Here is a 17,690-nt window from a genome sequence, read left to right on the forward strand (position 1 = left end):
ATTTATCGTGTAAGCATTAACAGCACTGGCCATGCACGAAGTGCGGGAGTGAGCGCCAGCACAGAAATTTCAAAAGGTCACATCATACTTTCCTGTGCGCACGAAATATTACAATAAGAAAATAATAGGGCATTAAGAAAAACAGTCCTTAACGTCACTCACGGCGCCTGCGAACTGGTCCAGTTCGCAGGCGCTTGTAAGCGCATTGACTGTAATTAAAGGCGAAAATGCAACTGCAAAATTTGCAAAAATTTCTTATTACTTTACTGGTTTGTTGCTGTTAACGTGGATGTCGTCCTGACCCTGGAGAGAGTCTAACAGAGAATCGACAAGTGAGCCTGTAGTGCCCTTTATTTTTCATCGTTTCCCCTTAAGGATAGACAGAGCAAAGCCCAAAACAAGCAGTATCGTTCTAACCTTTCGTTACTTCGTACCCCTAATTATTCGTAGAACGTTGACCTTATACTTACCACACAACTAAAATAAACTTATGTGGACTGACTACGTCTGCCATACCTCCATGCTGTCAGCCTATTAGGCTTGGCAGATTCGACCCTGCAGCGCCTTCGTAGAATACAACCACCGCACTTCCTGTAGGTATACTCATGTTAAAAGTGTTTGTCCTTAAGGATTATACCGAAATTGTATTAGGTATTTTCCTATTGTATACATAACTTAATCTGCTTCGCTAATTTAAGTTCCAGTGCTCAGGAACGGACTACTAGTTTCCAACTTTCCACTGTTTGCAGTCAGAATAATTTGTGCACAGAATTCATGTGTACAAACTTGTCCCGTAATTTCTAACGCATAAGCATAGGAACATGATGCAGATTCGCGGGTTAATTTAACGAAATGGCTATGCGCCCTGGAGTCCGGGCCGGGAGCCAAATGGCTATGCGCCCTGGAGTCCGGGCCGGGAGCCAAATGGCTATGCGCCCTGGAGTCCGGGCCGGGAGCCAAATGGCTATGCGCCCTGGAGTCCGGGCCGGGAGCCAAATGGCTATGCGCCCTGGAGTCCGGGCCGGGAGCCAAATGGCTATGCGCCCTGGAGTCCGGGCCGGGAGCCAAATTGCTATGCGCCCTGGAGTCCGGGCCGGGAGCCAAATGGCTATGCGCCCTGGACAGTCTGCATATCCCGCAAATAAGGCTCTGTAACAATTCACAGTATGGTGTCAAAAGGCACTAACAAAAGAAAGAAATGCCGCAGTCGCAGACAACGCTATACTGAACAGACAGCGGGTCGTAGCTTCTCCCAAGTCTGAGGTATTCTGACTGTACATTGTCATCCTTTTGTAATGAGCTGCTAGACTGCATGGCCGCAGACACCAGCGGCTCTCACGAAGTATTGCTCGCAACAGCGGTTTCATCTTGTTATGGTGTAATTCATGTATCAACAGACAGCGGTGGTCTTCACCTTTAGACAGCAGTGGACGACGGTGGACTAAGACAACAGACACAAGCTTCAGTGAAGTCATCTGTTTAGGCGAAAAAATAGGTCACGGTAGTAACGTCTCACGGTCTCTTCATCTGGGCATCACTTGCGAATAAATTCTTCCAGTATTACCGGTTCGAATACTGGTGGATGTTAACCCTTAAATTCTGTCATTTTCGTCAATTTACAATTGAATAATCTAATGCTGTTTGCTGCTGCCTATTCACATGCCGCGCATCTGCGTAACAAGCATACACGGTTAGTAAGTGCTGTAGTAAGTGCTGTAATTCAAGTGACATTCCGTTTCTTTTGCTTTTTTTTCGTTCTGCTGTGGTTTATTCATACATTTATAGCGTGTTTGCATTCGCCGATGTCTGCCTTTTAAGTTTTTAAAGATTTATTGTGAAGCGAGCAGCAAAGAAAGCATAGAGTAGCCTGCGTATTCGTGGAAGACAGAAAGCGGGTGGGTGCTACTAAAAGGACAATTCGATTTGCTGTGGCGGCATGTTCCTTAAAGGAAGCTGTAGTGGCATCTCAATTGTCCTTTTGTTAGAGACATCGGTAATGCGTGATAATTTTACCGTAAGTTTCAGACATTATAATACCTAGTACATTTCTCGTTGGTAAATTGTATTGTGAATTATTTTTAATATTACTGTTGAGGAAGCATGACTAAAAGGTATGTTTGTCTGACGATGTTTCGCCGGCTATAGTACGGGGAAACAGCCGAAGAGCTGTCTCCGTGCCTCTTCGTTCTGCTTTTAGCAATGTTTTCTGCTTTAATGTTGTGATAATTTCTTGTAATTATTAGACAATTAGTAACACGAACATTTGCTGGTGATATGTGATAGCCTAAAAAACATGAATATTACATGAAAATAACAATAATGCGTATTAATGTATAAGATCATACGAGTATTTAGCACAAGATCTACCGGGTGGCTGATAAAAATGTCGGTATAACATTTTGGCTTATTTTCTGCGAACTTATTGCCGCTCCGTTTACTATTTAGGCTCATTCGATAGAGTTTTATTACCCACCGAAAACAATTTTGAAAATATTTAGCCGTGTTCGTTTGCAACGCTGCCATTTCAAATCGTAGGCAAATTTTTTGTGTTCCGGGTTGCAAAACACAGAATCTCGTGGCATTTCTTTTCTCGGTGCAAAACATAAAATTTGGTGGCATTACTTTTTGCATTTTTTTAACGGTTTTGCCTAGAGATATACATGTTCTTTAAACAGCGAAGCTTTTACGACAAAATTGCGGACAAGCTTGTAGAGCATCAAAGCGATAATTAAAAGTAACTAAAATAATACAATTTGTAATGAGTTAGACTAACCGCGACGCATGTTCACCAATTGAAAACTATTGTAACAATAAATTAACGATTGTGATACTGGTACTGTACGTAGTCATATTATCGATGCATTCTCAATAAGAATTAAGCACTGTACTTCATAGCAATTAAACATACCCAGCAGCACTCCACTACATGCCGTATTATTGACCACAAATAGGTGCATAAGGAGAACTATAGCGCATATTTGTTTGGTAAAACATAACTAATACCAGGCCACTTCTGCGGAGTGAAACCACGCTGCTGCAAGACACTCTAGAGCCGTATTTTGACTGCAAGCCAAGCCCAGCTGGGTGGCCAACGGTGCCATGTTTTAATTTTTTATCTTCCTTGATGCCGGTTCGACGCAATTGTCCGTTATACGTGCACGTGAACTTTGCTGTTGTTCCAAAAAACCGGTGTTACATTCACATGCTAGCTCGACAAACAACAAGACTTATCTTTTTGTTTTGGTAACTTATTTTTTTGGCTCGTTGTACATAGCCGCGAAAATGAATCATGCGACACAAGCAGATATATCGAGCCGCAGTAATCTGTTGAACGGTTGCGTACTCACGTTAAGATTAATCAGTTGCTTCCATACAGAAATCTGAAAATTTTTACTGGCGAGTGACGACAATGAAACCATTTTAACATCTGGCTCTTTGCATGGCGTTGTTGTTAGAGTACCGAGTCCGAGTACTACCGACCGATCCCGGCACCTGCCGTTACACGTCAAATTGATAAAATATGGACAGGAGTATAGTGGGACTGACTAAAGGGAAATATAATCTGTATAATTGTTCGTTCTAAGTATACGACGATACGTAAGTAATAAATCGCATTATTTGTGTTTGCGCCTCTTTTTTGTCTTGACTATTGTTGACATTTCACATTTTTAACCTTGAAGTTCTCAATCCGTTCGAACAAACTCCACTCTAAATTTTTAATGCACATATCAAGGCTAGTTTAATTATTAAGATAATTAAAAGGTTCTGTAACCAATAAATTTTGAGCAGACACTTGCGAATTATATTTATACAGTCGTCGTAATATCTTCTTGCACATTAGTAGCGATAAACGCACTATTGTACACCAATAGATTAACGGTGTTATTATGAATTTATAATTCTAAGATAGCTACGGTGCTTATGAATTTGTCGCAACGTCGCGTATCACTAACTGTTACAAAAAGTAAGATAGAAAGTGAAGAGCACTTCTTCGAAACGGTTTTTGTTTTGATCGCCTGCGAGATGCTGTGGGTAATAAGTTATAACCACCTGATAGTTATGGTATTACTATCACGTTCATGTTCTGAGACTGACTGATAACTGGTAACTGATGCGCAGTCACAATTTTTAGATGACCTTTACGGTGAGAACACACTCCGGCGTATAAAGGTTATAACACGGGCAGCATGACAGTAATTATAGGATAGCGCTGTTTTAGTAAGAGTTGGACGCTTTGCTCGCACAAATTATTTGAGGGCTCTGCCACGTGAATGCCAAAACAGTATCGCGAAATCCGCCTATAACACTCTACTTTACTTTTGATTTAAATGATGTCATATTGTTGCTTCCAAACTTTGGAAGCAATAGAACAAGTAAATGTTTGCTGCTGTAGTCCGAGGGTCACCGGTAGACACCATGTACAACAGTTGCACGGTCACTCTTTCTAGACATGGTTTTTTTATGGTATTTTATGTAAGCATGGGTTTTTATGGTATTTCGACACAGATGTACACTTAGCCTTAGTAAGTGATGTTTGTGACCCTGGGCTGTGCTGCATCATTGCCGTTTCTCTAGGTGGGCGAGGGGAATGAATGTTCATGCATTCCTCTCGCACCCCTAGAGCAACGGCAATGGCTGCATCATGTACCGTGCAGGTACTGTACTCAAACTGTAACGCATATATCAGCGGCGCGCCCTCACGAAGTGCTGCGAGTGCATTTTTAACATGCCTTATCATTCTTTTTTGTTGCTGTACTTTGCCTAATACGATGTGACCTTTTGAAATTTCTGTGCTGGCGCTCACTCCCGCACTTCGTGCATGGCCAGTGCTGTTAATGCTTACACGATAAATCGATTGTGTGCTGGCAATATAATAAAAACCTATGAAGTTGATTAAATATTCGGAACCCGCTTCCTTTACATGGTGCCACACTTTATGTGGCATCTGCCAGGTTTTATAACTTGCCAGTTGCCAGAACCTCCAGGTTTTATCGCTTGCCATGCCATTGGCAGTGCCACTGGCAGGTGCCACTGCCACGTTCTACCCCCTGCCGTCCTCCAAAGATTTAAGCTCGGTATGGGGACAACCAATGCTGCTACCCTTTACGGTTTCCGGCGATGCAATCCGTTCGTCCGGCGGGACACGTCCACCCGCTGAACAGGACTGCTCCGTCACATCCGTGTTGTCTGCCAAAACGGAAGTTGATGGCGCGATGTTGATGCCGATACCTAATTCAGTCATCCCTCCTGGAATGGCGCTGGTGGGCACGACAAGATTGCTCTGCTGATTAGCGGAAGAGGCCGAAGGCTTTTCGTTCGTAGGAGGAGATTGGGCACCGGCAGCGGCTGTGCCTGAGATACCTTAATAGCAAAATAAAATTATTTTGAAGGATAACTTCATTTCCACTTGACAGCATCACTTTGCAATGTACTGTTTACAGAAGCTAATGGATTACTAATCGACTGGAGCGAGGCGAAGGTCTTCCTAGATTTTCTGTTTTAAGAACCATTGTTCCTCAGTTTGTAAATTGCGGTGTCGGGGTTTCAAAGTAGGATACAAACAATAAGTCTAAAAATGACTAATTGTGGATAAAGAAAATGACGCGTCAAAATAATAGGTTTACCTGATTTTTTATAGAAACTGCGCTGATCTACGTATGTCTGTTAACAAAGATTCCAGCATAAAAATTAATGAATCATCACGAGTACTGGTATGATACACCAGGTTTTTTAGACGCAAACAATAAATTGTTTGGAAAATGCAAAAAATATATCTTAGTAAAACATAAATACTACGTCACAGGGAGAAAGGAAAGGTATTTACGTATAGTGTTGCACATTTTTATTTCCTTACCTGAATTCTTTTCTACAGAGTAATTGAATTTGTTGGTTTTACGCAAAATGTACTTATTATGTTCACATATTCATGTACGCATAATACCTTTTACATTGTATCCGTCTGTGCGTCATAATGGCCAGATGAAAGCCATTGGCTGGATGCCTAAGAAATGGCTTTTTAATACCGGAAGACCACCCAATACGAGCATACAACATTGATTTTTGCCCCTTTGCAATTTTTGTGCGTTTCCTAGAACTTGCTTCTTTCGAGTAATCTTCGAGTCGCGAAATAAGTCTTTCGAAAGCAAGGAAAGTAATGAAAGCCTAAGGACTTGCATATAAAGTCCAACTGATTCTCGTATGCTCGCCAGTATTTTCAACACCTTTCAGCACGGTATAAAATCTTACACGATAACTACTTTTACCACATATAGAGACATAATAGAGTACGCTAAAAGTTTCCCTACCCATTTGTTCAAGCAATTCCGTAACCCTTTTCGAGCGTAAGACATGGGGACAATTGACGCTTTTAAAATGCGCCCATCCAAATGTACATCATGAGAAACTTCAGCGTTGGGAATTAGACGAAGTGCAGGAACATAACCCGCCAGGAAACGTGTATCCTTTCCTTTACTCTTCAAATCCGCTTCAAAGGCCTCAAGTTTTAACGCCAGGAAAGCAACTTGATCACCACTTTTGGCCTTTCCGGTATGAATTTTGACATTGCTTTTTATCTAGCAAAACGTCAATATAAGTTTTCACTTTTGAGCATTCTTTGAAAAAGCTCTACTTGAAGCAAAACTGGCGTAACCCGTTTACCGAAAACCTTCTGACTACGTAATAAGGCGCTTCATCACTGCTTTCTGTGCCTTGCAGAATACGTACCGTAACTGGTTCAGCACTCTCGATTGCTCCTTCGATTATAGTGTTAAGGTCACTGGGAGCTGATGAAGTTTTCTGCTCTTTAGACTTTGGCGACAGCGGTGTCTGAGGAGGCGCGTGCTTGGCTTTCGGCTGCGGTTGCGTCTACCAGGTAGCCGCTACTTTGCACATAAACCTCAGGACAAATTCACGGAGAGCTTCCTGTTTATACACATTTTGACATCCACAATATCCAGTGCCTACAGAAAGCCGTTCAAGCAACGGAAACATTTTACTTTCACTGGCTAGCAGACCAGAGCCTAAAATCTTCGAAATTTACGTGAGCACACTTAATTTTTGCAAAGAGGGGGTATTGGAAACTATTTTATAATTTTTCTGGCGTGCGCTAATAGGTTATTTTCTCCTTCAGTCGTTCGGATACTGCCGCATACCTCGTAATGCAAAAATCGAGGTGCAATCAACCTGGATTGCCTTCTTTACACAACTTTTCGGGCAAAGCGAAATCACATATTCGTTGTTTGTTAATCATCTCCTCGTACATATTGCCGTATGGTTTAAATGAAACTATTACTGCTGTCCCAGGCAGCAAGAGAATAAAAATAACATTATAAAAACAAGAAAACCTATAAAACAAAAGTTAATGCTAAGTTGCTAACCACTAGACGAAACAATTACCTTTTTATAAACACGCATTTATAAGCCGTAGATGCTCACACGCAGGCACATACTCAAAACCCAACAATCCAGTGTTTTGCGATCCAGTACTTTTATCGACTGCTCGATCTGAAGCTTCTTTAAACACCCCGACAAAGAAGGCGTTGGTCATACTTGGAGGATCTCGTGGCTGACGGTTTTTAGGTTCAACCCAGTATTTCGCGGCTTTACGGTAGTCGTATTCGGCAACAGGAGGCATGTTTATGTCCACGTGCAGGTAATTTGCAATGTTTTCCGCTGACAAGGAGGAACGGTCGTCAGACTTCAAGCGAGTATATGCCGAAATGAGGCGCTCGACGTCACAGGAATGCGGCACTGCTGCAATGATTCTCGCGAGTGCAACAGAAATCGGCTGAAACTCTTCTTCTGACACTGCAAGTTTTAGAGCTTCTCTATCAGTTAGTGCTCTACCGTCGATCTTTCGGCAAAAGCTGTAGTATGCCGATCCAAACTGTCGCTTGTCGAGGTCGGGCGCAATCAAATTGTAGCAAGATTCTAAGGCCACTGCACTGGTGTGTTTGTCGAAAACTTTCATCGGCCACAACGCGTTAAAAGCAGGCTCGTCGAGACTCATGCGGTCAGTAACGTAACTACGCAATGAGGCAATCACATCAGAGCGGACATCTTTAAATGGTCGAATCTGGGGAGCGTAACGATGCCTTCGATTTGTCCTGCGTTCTTTCTCCCAAAGCTCCACACCGTAAAGACATTTGGTTCCGTTCTCTTCTTTAATCTCCTGCTGAAGTAAAGCCTCCCAGCCACCAAACAGAGGCTCCCGCAACAGACGTGACAGCTCGTCAATAATGGCAGCTGTCTTCTTTTGGAGGTCGAAAAGAGTTAACGAGTCTGACTGAATTAACTTTTGGTACCGCGCAAATATACACAAAACATCTGCAAGTAAACAGTGCATTCGAAGACGATCCAGGTCCGTCAGGTTCTTTAAAAAGCCTTCCTTTGCGGCTTTACCACCATCGTCGCTTGATTTCATATAAGATACCAAGGCGCGCCACGAAGTCAAAATACTTTCCAGCAGAGTTTCCGAAAACTGTGCAAATCGAACTTCGAAGTGCTTGGGTAGGTGACGAACTTTAAACCCAGCTTCTTTTGCAATCAGTTCCAGTTCTGCAGTTCGGCTACCGGATGAATGGAAATATGCTGCCAGAGCTGTCGCAGCCGTAATGACCCGGTGAACCTCAGTGCACTCGTCTGCAAGGGATTCAAAGGCGAGATTACTACGATGTGCTGCACACCACAACGTGATAAACGGAAGCAGGTTGCCAGAAGATGTGCGTTCACTACGAAGGAGGCCCATAAACTGCAGCGCTCTCCGGTATTCAAGCTCTCTCCATCAGTGGTTAGGGATGACACCAAAGTAAACAGTTCTTCCCACGGAAGCACTCTGCTCACTGCACTTTTCACTGCAGCTACGTATCCTGCAAATTTTAAGAATTTATTACCATCAGCACCAGCAGGATGTATCACATAATTAACATAACAAAAACCTACGTATTTTTGTACAAAACTTAGTTTCCGGCTTCGCTTCGGTCAGATAGTTCTAGCCTAAAGCTGCGCACTTCCCGAGTTCCCTCGATATCCACACTGCTATACATGCTTGACCCGTGTACAATACTTGCGAAATGTGTTAAGTCAATTAAAATGCATACTGGATTAGTGGCAATAGGTGACCGTCATCGAAATATTCACCACAGTCTCTGTTCAGTACCATTCGAGTTACCGTGCAGACATTGAATACGCAGATGTATACACCGTCATACGCAAACATATGCACCCGTTAAATTTTCGCAAGGTCTGGGACAAAACTATTGCAGAGCGAGATTTTCACCGCGCGTGTAGGCGCGTCCGATCATTCCGGCGTGTTACACTTCGGCACCGCGGTGTCACTTTGGGCAACACCTTCTCCGGTCGAGGCTCACCTTTTGTAAATTTCTTTAGGTTCTATGTTGTTTTGCATTTTTCAAGTTTCCGGATTTACTTAGTCTTCGCGCTTGATTTTACCGAGACAAGCTGCAGGCAGAGCATAGAACCATACTCCGGCTTCCGGAACGGATACCGCCTTCAGGTGAGCGACTTCCTTCTGTGTCTTCTTCAAAGCTGCTAGCTGTGAAAAGGCCTGTAGCGTTGCGAGTGTATCCCAAGCTTTTTTAACATTTCGGAGCGGTTCGGCTGGAAGTTAATCCGTCTTAACCAGAGCCTTCCAGGCCTGCGTGGCGGCAGTTACATCCGTAGTCATCAGCGTCAGGCACAACCTGGAGATCAGTGGGCGCAGCGAAGAGCCCGATGCCAAATAGGCAGACGGTGCTAGCTTCTCCGTACGTCTGATCCCCAAACCGCCAAAGCGAACGGGTAGGGGAGGCCTAAAGCCACGTCAGGTGGTCCATCCGAACGTTGGTTATGGATCCCTCAGCGTCGCGGAACAATGTACAGTTATGTAAGTATAACTATGACGTCAAGCAGCTGATCGCTATGATGTCACCGCAGCCCAGGTCTATTACGTCGTCGTTAGATGCCGCGATGAAGCGTGGATATACAGCGTACTACAGCTTTAGGTTTCCTTCCGCTACAGAAACTCGCAACGAAATCGCGCTATTGCGTTCGCGCATTTAACCGCTATAAAGTCATTGCTCACTGCCGTGTTTTTGCGGGTCCGGCTCTTTTGAATTCAGTCCGAATTTTTGTTTTTGCGACTCTGCCGATTGCTGCAACGTCAGGAACGAAGCATATCGCGACGCTGCGGTTTTGTTGGCCCAACGCTTTAGAAATAATGGCGATGGTACTGCAGCTTATAAATTTTGCCCGTTACGAACGTTTATCGCAAAGAAACGCTACGTTATCGCATTTAACCATCTTGATGCCATTGCTGGCTGTCGTTTGTTGCTGGCCTTTGCAGGCCAGATATTTAACTTCTATCCGTTTTGTAAGTTGTACCAACCAGCAGATCAGCCTGAACATCAGTATCTTCACAGTCTCCTCGTGCAAACAGAAAACCCGGGGTTTTATTTAGGAGAACTTAGAGAGGTGACCTGGTAAATGATGCCAAAAAACTCGGTTGCATGCACCAAAACATTTATTTTTTTGGACCCCTAACACCTGGTTGCATTGTTTCCTGACACTGTGGTAGCCGAACAAGTTGTATTCATCGGCGTAAGAACCAGTTGGGGCGCAAAATCCGGCCATTTGGCCGGGAGTTATGGGTGCAAAAAACAGCAAGAACTTTAAGCGCAAGAAGGTGTAATAAAGGTTTCATTATGGACCCAACTCCTTCACATTATGCACAACGAAGCATGAAGTAAGCATAAAGATCGTTTTGAACTTTTGACACAGTACCAGAATACTGCAATTTTTTCAGTTCTAAAGCGGATTTAAAATTTTGAATATACAATTTAAAACAGGAAGAACTTAATGGAAGTCTGATTTCATGCTAAAACGATCTTTAGGCGTATATACCATTGTGCGCAAAACAAGATCGGTCCATAATGATACTTTTGGTGTCCTTTTGTTTTTAAAACCTTTGATTACATTTTCGTGCACAGTTCTTGTTATGTCAGATGGATCAAATTCTTTATCTCTTTGTGTAACCCTAGTAAAAGTGCAGGCTGAGTTGTGCTCGTTGATGTGCATATTGAAAAATAAGTAAAATAAAGATATTTTATACCTCATTTACCAACGGAATGGTGCGCCCACAAATGGTCTTCACATCGTTGCAAGCAAACCATTTTATCACAGAATGCAGTAAACCGATTCGATAAGCCTTTGGGGGTGCGGGATTGAAATTTTTTTAAAAACCCAAATTCAGCGTCATTACCGGGTCACTTCCTTCAAGAAAACGTAAATTATTCACTACAATTAACGTTCTACTGCAAACATAGATTCTGATTCGGAACATAAGCAATTGCTTTTCGTGGACCAACCAGTTTCTTATGCCTGAATCTGAATCTGCGTGTTGCGGCTTATAGGCCAAGCCAAGCCAAGCACGGCAGCACTGTTGCGGCCCGTTGCTGCGTGTTGCGGCTTATAGGCCGTGTTGCGCCTGTTGCGGCGTTGCGCTGGCATAGCCAAGCCAAGCACGGCAGCACTGTTGCGGCCCGTTGCTGCGTGTTGCGCGGCTTACAGGCCGTGTTGCGCCTGTTGCGGCGTTGCGCTGGCATAGCCACAAGCACGGCAGCACTGTTGCGGCCGTTGCTTCGTGTTGCGGCTTAGTAGGCCGTGTTGCGCCTGTTGCGGCGTTGCGCTGGCATATTGCCAAACGCGGCGAACACTTTGCGGACCGTTGCTGCGTTGCGGCTTATGGTACGTTGGCGCCTAATGCGGCGTTGCGCTGGCATAGTATTAGGCCTGACGGCTGTTGCGGTTGTTTCGTTGCGGCTTGGTACGTGTTGCGCCTGTTGCGTTGGCGCTGGCATAACTGATAGGCCGGACAGACACTGTTGCGGCCCGTTTGCTGCGTGTTGCGGCTATGGATGTGTTGGCATACTGTTACGGCGTTGGCGGCTGATATTGACGAGCACTGACGGCACTTGGCGTGTTGCGACCACAGTTGTGTTGCGCCTGTTGCGGCGTTGGCTGGCATATTATTAGGCACGACAGCCTGTTGCGGCGTTGCTGCGTTGCGACCTGGACCGTTGGCGCCTGTTGCGGTTGCGCTGGCATATTGTAGGCGCGACAGCACTGTTGCGACGTTAACTGCGTTTGCGACCTGGTCGTTTAGCCGTTGCGGCGTTGGCGGCATATTGATGAAGCGCGACAACACTGTTGCGGCCGTTGCTGCGTGTTGCGGCTATAGGCCGTGTTGCGCCTGTTGGCGGCGTTGGCGGCTGGCATATTAATGAGCTGACGGCACTGTTGCGGCCCGTTGCTGGTGTTGCGGCCTGTATGCGTTTGCGCCTGTTGCGGTTAGCGCTGGCATATTAATGAGCACGGCAAGCACTGTTGCGGCCCGTTGCTGCGTGTTGCGGCTTATGATCGTGTTGCGCCTGTTGCGGCGTTAGCTGGCATAATTGATAGGCTGACAACACTGTTGCGACCGTTGCTGCGTTGCGGCTTGGGCCGTGTTGCGCCTGTTGCGGCGTTGCGCTGGCATATTAATGAGCACGGCGGCACTGTTGCGGCTTGCTGCGTTTGCGGCTACGGATGTGTTGCGCCTGTTGCGGTTAGCGCTGGCATTGACCAGGCACGACGTTGTTACGTTGGCGTTGCTGACCTGTTGCGTTGTACGTTGCTGCGTTGGCGGCTGGCGTATTGATAAACGCGACGACGCACTGTTTGGCGTTGCTGCGTCGTTGCGGCTATGGATGGGTGTTGCGCCTGTTGCGGCGTTGCGCTGGCTATTATAGCCCAGCGCGACAGACATGTTGCGGACCGTTGCTGCGTGTGCGTACGGATAGGTGTTGCGCCTGTTGCGGCGCTGGCATATTGATGACACGACGACACTGTTGCGACCGTTGCTGCGTGTTGGCGTACGGAAGATGTTGCGCCTGTTGCGGCGTTGCTGGCATATTGACCAGCACGACGGCCTGTTGCTGACCGTTGTTGCGTGTTGCGGCTTGTACCGTGTTGCGCCTGTTGCGGTTAGCGCTGGCATGGTAATGGTACGACGGCAACGCTGTTGGTTAACGCGTTTGCGACCTGGATGGAGTGTTGTATGTTGCGGCGTTAGCTGGCATATTGATAAACCTGACGCTGTTGCTGATGGTTAACGGTGTTGCGATATGGATGCGTGTTGCGCCTATAAAATGGCAGCGTTGCGCTGGCATATTATTAAGCGCGGCAACGCTGTTGCGGCCGGTTGGCTCGTTGCGACCTGGATGATGTTGGCATACTGTTGCGGCGTTGCGCTGGCATATTATTCAGAGCACGACGGCATGTTGCGATTGCGTTGCTGGTGTTGCGGACACAGATGCGTTGCGCCTGTGTTGCGGCGTTGCTATTGCGGCAGCACTGTTGCGGATGGTTGCTGGTGTTGCGACCTGGATGATGTTGCTTGTTGCGGCGGTTAACGCTGGCTATTATTGAGCACGGCCTTTCGTTGCGGCCGTTAACGTTTGCGGCCTGGACCGTGTTGTATGTTGCGGCGTTGCTGGCATATTATTGATAATTGCGGCAACACTGTTGCGGCCCGTTGCTGCGTTACGGCTTATGGATAGTGTTGGCGTATAATGGCGTTGCGCTGGCATAGCCCAGCCAAGCACGGCACTGTTGCGGCCCGTTGCTTCGTGTTGCGGCTTACAGGCCGTGTTGCGCCTGTTGCGGCGTTGCGCTGGCATAGCCCAGCCAAGCACGGCAGCACTGTTGCGGCCCGTTGCTGCGTGTTGCGGCTTATAGGCCGTGTTGCGCCTGTTGCGGCGTTGCACTGGCATAGCCCAGCCGAGCACGGCAGCACTGTTGCGGCCCGTTGCTGCGTGTTGCGGCTTGGAATGATTGCTGCGCCGATGCTGTCGCGCAACGCATGATCTTGGTACGGATTGAGCCAGTCCTAGGCGAAACACTTCGAACGGCAGTCGCGACAATAAGCCAGTGTTCTCCGGTTCACTTCTCCATTCCATCACCTGAACGTCTTCGACCGGAAGTTCAGCGAGTACATCCATAGTTACGCAAATTAGACGAATAAAAAATTAATTTTGTACGGATTGTACATGTGCCAGAAAGGTAAGGAACAAATGGGAAACGGTCGAAATAATTGCGCAAACTAAACCAAAAAGCGTTAACTTAGAAAGATATTTGTACTGACTTATGAGTAATGTGCTGCGGTCTGAATTGAATGTGCATTTCTCTCAATTAACAGAATTTATTTTAAATTTCCTAAAACGGTGCGGCATGCATTTCTAGTGCTATGAAGATCACAACTAACGCAGGGTGTACAAGTAAAACCACAAGTAATCAAAATGGTTCTGTATGTTCTTTTGGCTGTTTGTTTTGACATCATGTATGCGCTCACTTTGCGTGCGCCGCATGAAGGAAAGAAAAAAGCAGAGATGGAAGAAATCTCCGTAAACATACGTATTCCACGGGGAAGTAAATGCAAAATTTATGATTCATGGATCATGATCATTCTATCCTCGCTCACAACTTCTAGAGTAGTTTGCAGGTTTACGCAAATAGCGGATGACTAAACTGCTGAATCAGTTACGTATATTGGCTCTGGTAGTATACGATATCGCTGAGGATCGGTAGTTCACCATTATTTTGAACTTTTAATATATAATAACAAGCTAATATAATAATTTTCTATTATAATAAGCTTTTAATACGTCGCTAAAGCTTTCGAGTACATTTCCACATGTACAATGGAATTCATAGCGTATCTACAGAGTTAAATTTATATATCATTTTTTAGGAGTACAATTTACTTAATAACCTTGAGTATAATGGACTGCGTCACAAAACTAATATTCACTAATCAAATAAAAAAATTATCCCAGTTGGAGCGTGAGGAGACGGTCGCCAAAACCACTGAGCATCACCACGCCCAATCTCTAAACTTAGCCGCTGAAACAAAAAAATTAAAGGTAGATCGGGATCGACTCGCCAGTAGTTCGAACAAACAACCTTTTCCCGATTTCTTTAAAAACAACAACGGCGCCTTCACAGCATGTGCCAAAAGACTTATATCATTATACGGTATACGTTCACTGTCAATGGGAGCAGGGAATTCGGCGTTACATCGCAGCGTTAATGAAATTCTTGGGAATTCTATTCCATCTGTCATGTGGACATCTCAATAGGATGACTTCTGTATATCCCGCAGAACAATCCGGCATTCCGTGGTTGATTGGTAGGTGAAGAGTAGACGACCACATCTTGCGTGCGTCGCATGATCCTCTGTCGCCATTACGTAAAGCGAACTTGGCATTTATACTACACGGCTGGATAGTCCCTTGCAGCTATTATAGATTTTTTTTACGGAGGATCCCGTACGTCGTTGCCTTTCGATAGACGCTAACAATATACATGTACAGGAAACGTACTAGTATTTGATCATGTTAGACTACCGATCATAGTCTACCAAATATCGCCTGCGAAGAATGCACCGTATGCTAATGCAACTTTAGTAATAATTTCAAATTCAAATTTATGCAGGCGAATTTGAAATTTCCCTCTCTTCGAAACTTTTTGCGGTTAAATTTTAATGGCGTTTATAGAAAACTCCGAACCTGGTACACATATGCTTTTATTACATAGTAGCTGCACTGCAAAAACTGATGTTTGGTTCTTGCAAGTACATATTATATGTACAGTGCGGTATATACTAGTACTCGTATTTCACCGTAAGCGTATTGCAACAAACTGGATAACTGCGGGATAAAAATTTCTAATTCCTACCGACCGCGGTCATTGAACGTCCTCATATGAGAGTTATACATAGAAATGTGCAGATGATATAGATAAATATAAATATATTCGATATAGATAAACGAAAATTTGTTATAACTGAAATAACTAGAAGTATATTTCATGCATGGCTTCTGCAATACTTTTTACCTTGCCGGAGTATACTCAAGGTGGTCGACCAACCAACAGTGACCATTACCAAAACCCCATGGGTAGACTGTGTACTGGTCGGTGTAAATTCAGGCATTGACGCATGCATTACTAACAAGATTCGCTTTTTGTGTACAACTTCTGAGTAGTGATTTGCATGAATATCAAATTTCTGGTTTTGCTCTAATTGTAATGCGTCATCACCGCCTGGCCAAACGACATAGTAATGATTACTCTAGCGTTTAGGGCGTACATTTACGTCATCATACTGTGTTTTCTTTCCAAGTATAGTATCCCTAATTGGCCGTTTCACATAAATAATTTGACGACTATTGCCCACTGTATACGTGCACCGTTACGGTTACCGGTTACGCCACTTACGTCACAATCTACTATTATTTTTCGACCACATTTAACTTTTGTTAACAACTGATTGACACACCTACTTATGTCATGGGTGAGTACTGTGTTTTTTAAAGGTTTTCAATATTTGTCGCTGTTTTTACGAATGCCTAATTCATTTGGAATCTTGCTGACTTCAGGAACCCTCACTGTGCGTTGGATCGCTTCATTTCATCGTTCACGTCATTGTGGTATCATGGAACGGACGTGGATCTGCCAGGTTCTGGAGACGGCTGGAGGAAACGTGGATGTTTGTGGTCGGATCTTGTTGGTGTTTTACCCGAAGCAATCTGGGGGTTTGCCCTTACAACGCTCTGCATTTGGCCCTTAACCAGTGAGCTCGTTGGTGTGGCGCCTTTGGATTCTGGCTGCTTGCTTCTGTAGTTTTTTTTGTCGGTCTCTGTGTTTGCTAGGTTCGCGAGAGTCGTAAAATCATCTTAATTGTCAGTTGGTTTCATATGTGTTGGTTTGAAAATGTCCATCGACCGTGTAGGTTCGGAATTAAAAATTCATTGTACGTACACATACGTACACATGATGGACTGCCCTCCCAGTCCCAGCAACGCATATGTTGCTGGCAAATATACCACGCACTGTATTATGTATCTGTGTACTGTGTCGGCTATACTCCAGCTAATAGCCGCCTTTATTGGCCTTCTTCCACTGGGAATCCCCTGCCGTATGAACCCACCAGCCCGTTACCGTTCCGGACACTTCCTCATGTCGGTGTTTGCCGCCTGTCTGATGGTCATCGCCGCAGTCTCCTACGGGATCGTCCTGTCGACCCTGTCCAAAGATGCCGATTACAACCGGGGAGTGGTGAGGAACGATATTATCGCGCAGCGTACCCGCGATTTGGTGTTCACCTTTAGGATTCTCCTGAGTCTGCTCATTATCCTGCTGCTGGGGGCCCTGATCAATCTGGCCGTGGTGATTGCGGTGTGCACGGCGGTGCGCAAGTGCTATCGGAACTGTAAAGTGTGATGTGCCGAGCACTGATGTTGCCAAGTGTTTTCATTGCAGCTATGTAGTGTGGAGTATTACAATGGTCTGGACATTTGAGATCTCAAGTTTTAGCTACTGTCGCAGGTTGTACGGCACGCATCGATGATTGGGCATTGTGTGAAGCCAGTTGGTTTTTGTTTTCGCTTTGGATGTTTGCTTTAGACCAGACACTGCTACCAGTGTGATGAGATATCACTGAGGTTTTCGTTTTTTTTGTTGGAGATTTGTGCGTGGTTATTTGTTTTCCTGTGTTGTCTGCAATCGACTTGTGTTTTTTCCTTTTTCAGCGGTTTTTCTGGCGATATTCGCTGTGAGTGCTAAAGGTCCCTTGTATTCGCAACGGTGTTGCATTT

At 45.1% G+C, this 17,690-nt stretch overlaps 1 protein-coding gene across 1 annotated transcript; it reads left to right on the forward strand.

The window, feature by feature from the left end:
- The first annotated feature begins 16,869 nt into the window (after nt 1-16,869).
- On the forward strand, nt 16,870-17,316 carry LOC129589480 (uncharacterized). Its single transcript, XM_055484257.1, has one exon. It carries the CDS (start codon nt 16,870-16,872, stop codon nt 17,314-17,316), a length of 447 nt encoding a protein of 148 aa, XP_055340232.1.
- Nucleotides 17,317-17,690: the final 374 nt, after the last annotated feature.

Source organism: Paramacrobiotus metropolitanus, unplaced genomic scaffold (genome assembly GCF_019649055.1).
Source record: "Paramacrobiotus metropolitanus isolate TYO unplaced genomic scaffold, Prichtersi_v1.0 Parri_scaffold0000035, whole genome shotgun sequence".
NCBI classification, from domain to species: Eukaryota; Metazoa; Tardigrada; class Eutardigrada; order Parachela; family Macrobiotidae; genus Paramacrobiotus; species Paramacrobiotus metropolitanus.

Excerpts from the sequence above, each read along its gene's own strand:
- LOC129589480 (XM_055484257.1), top strand. The coding sequence starts at position 16,870 with ATGGACTGCCCTCCCAGTCCCAGCAACGCATATGTTGCTGGCAAATAT.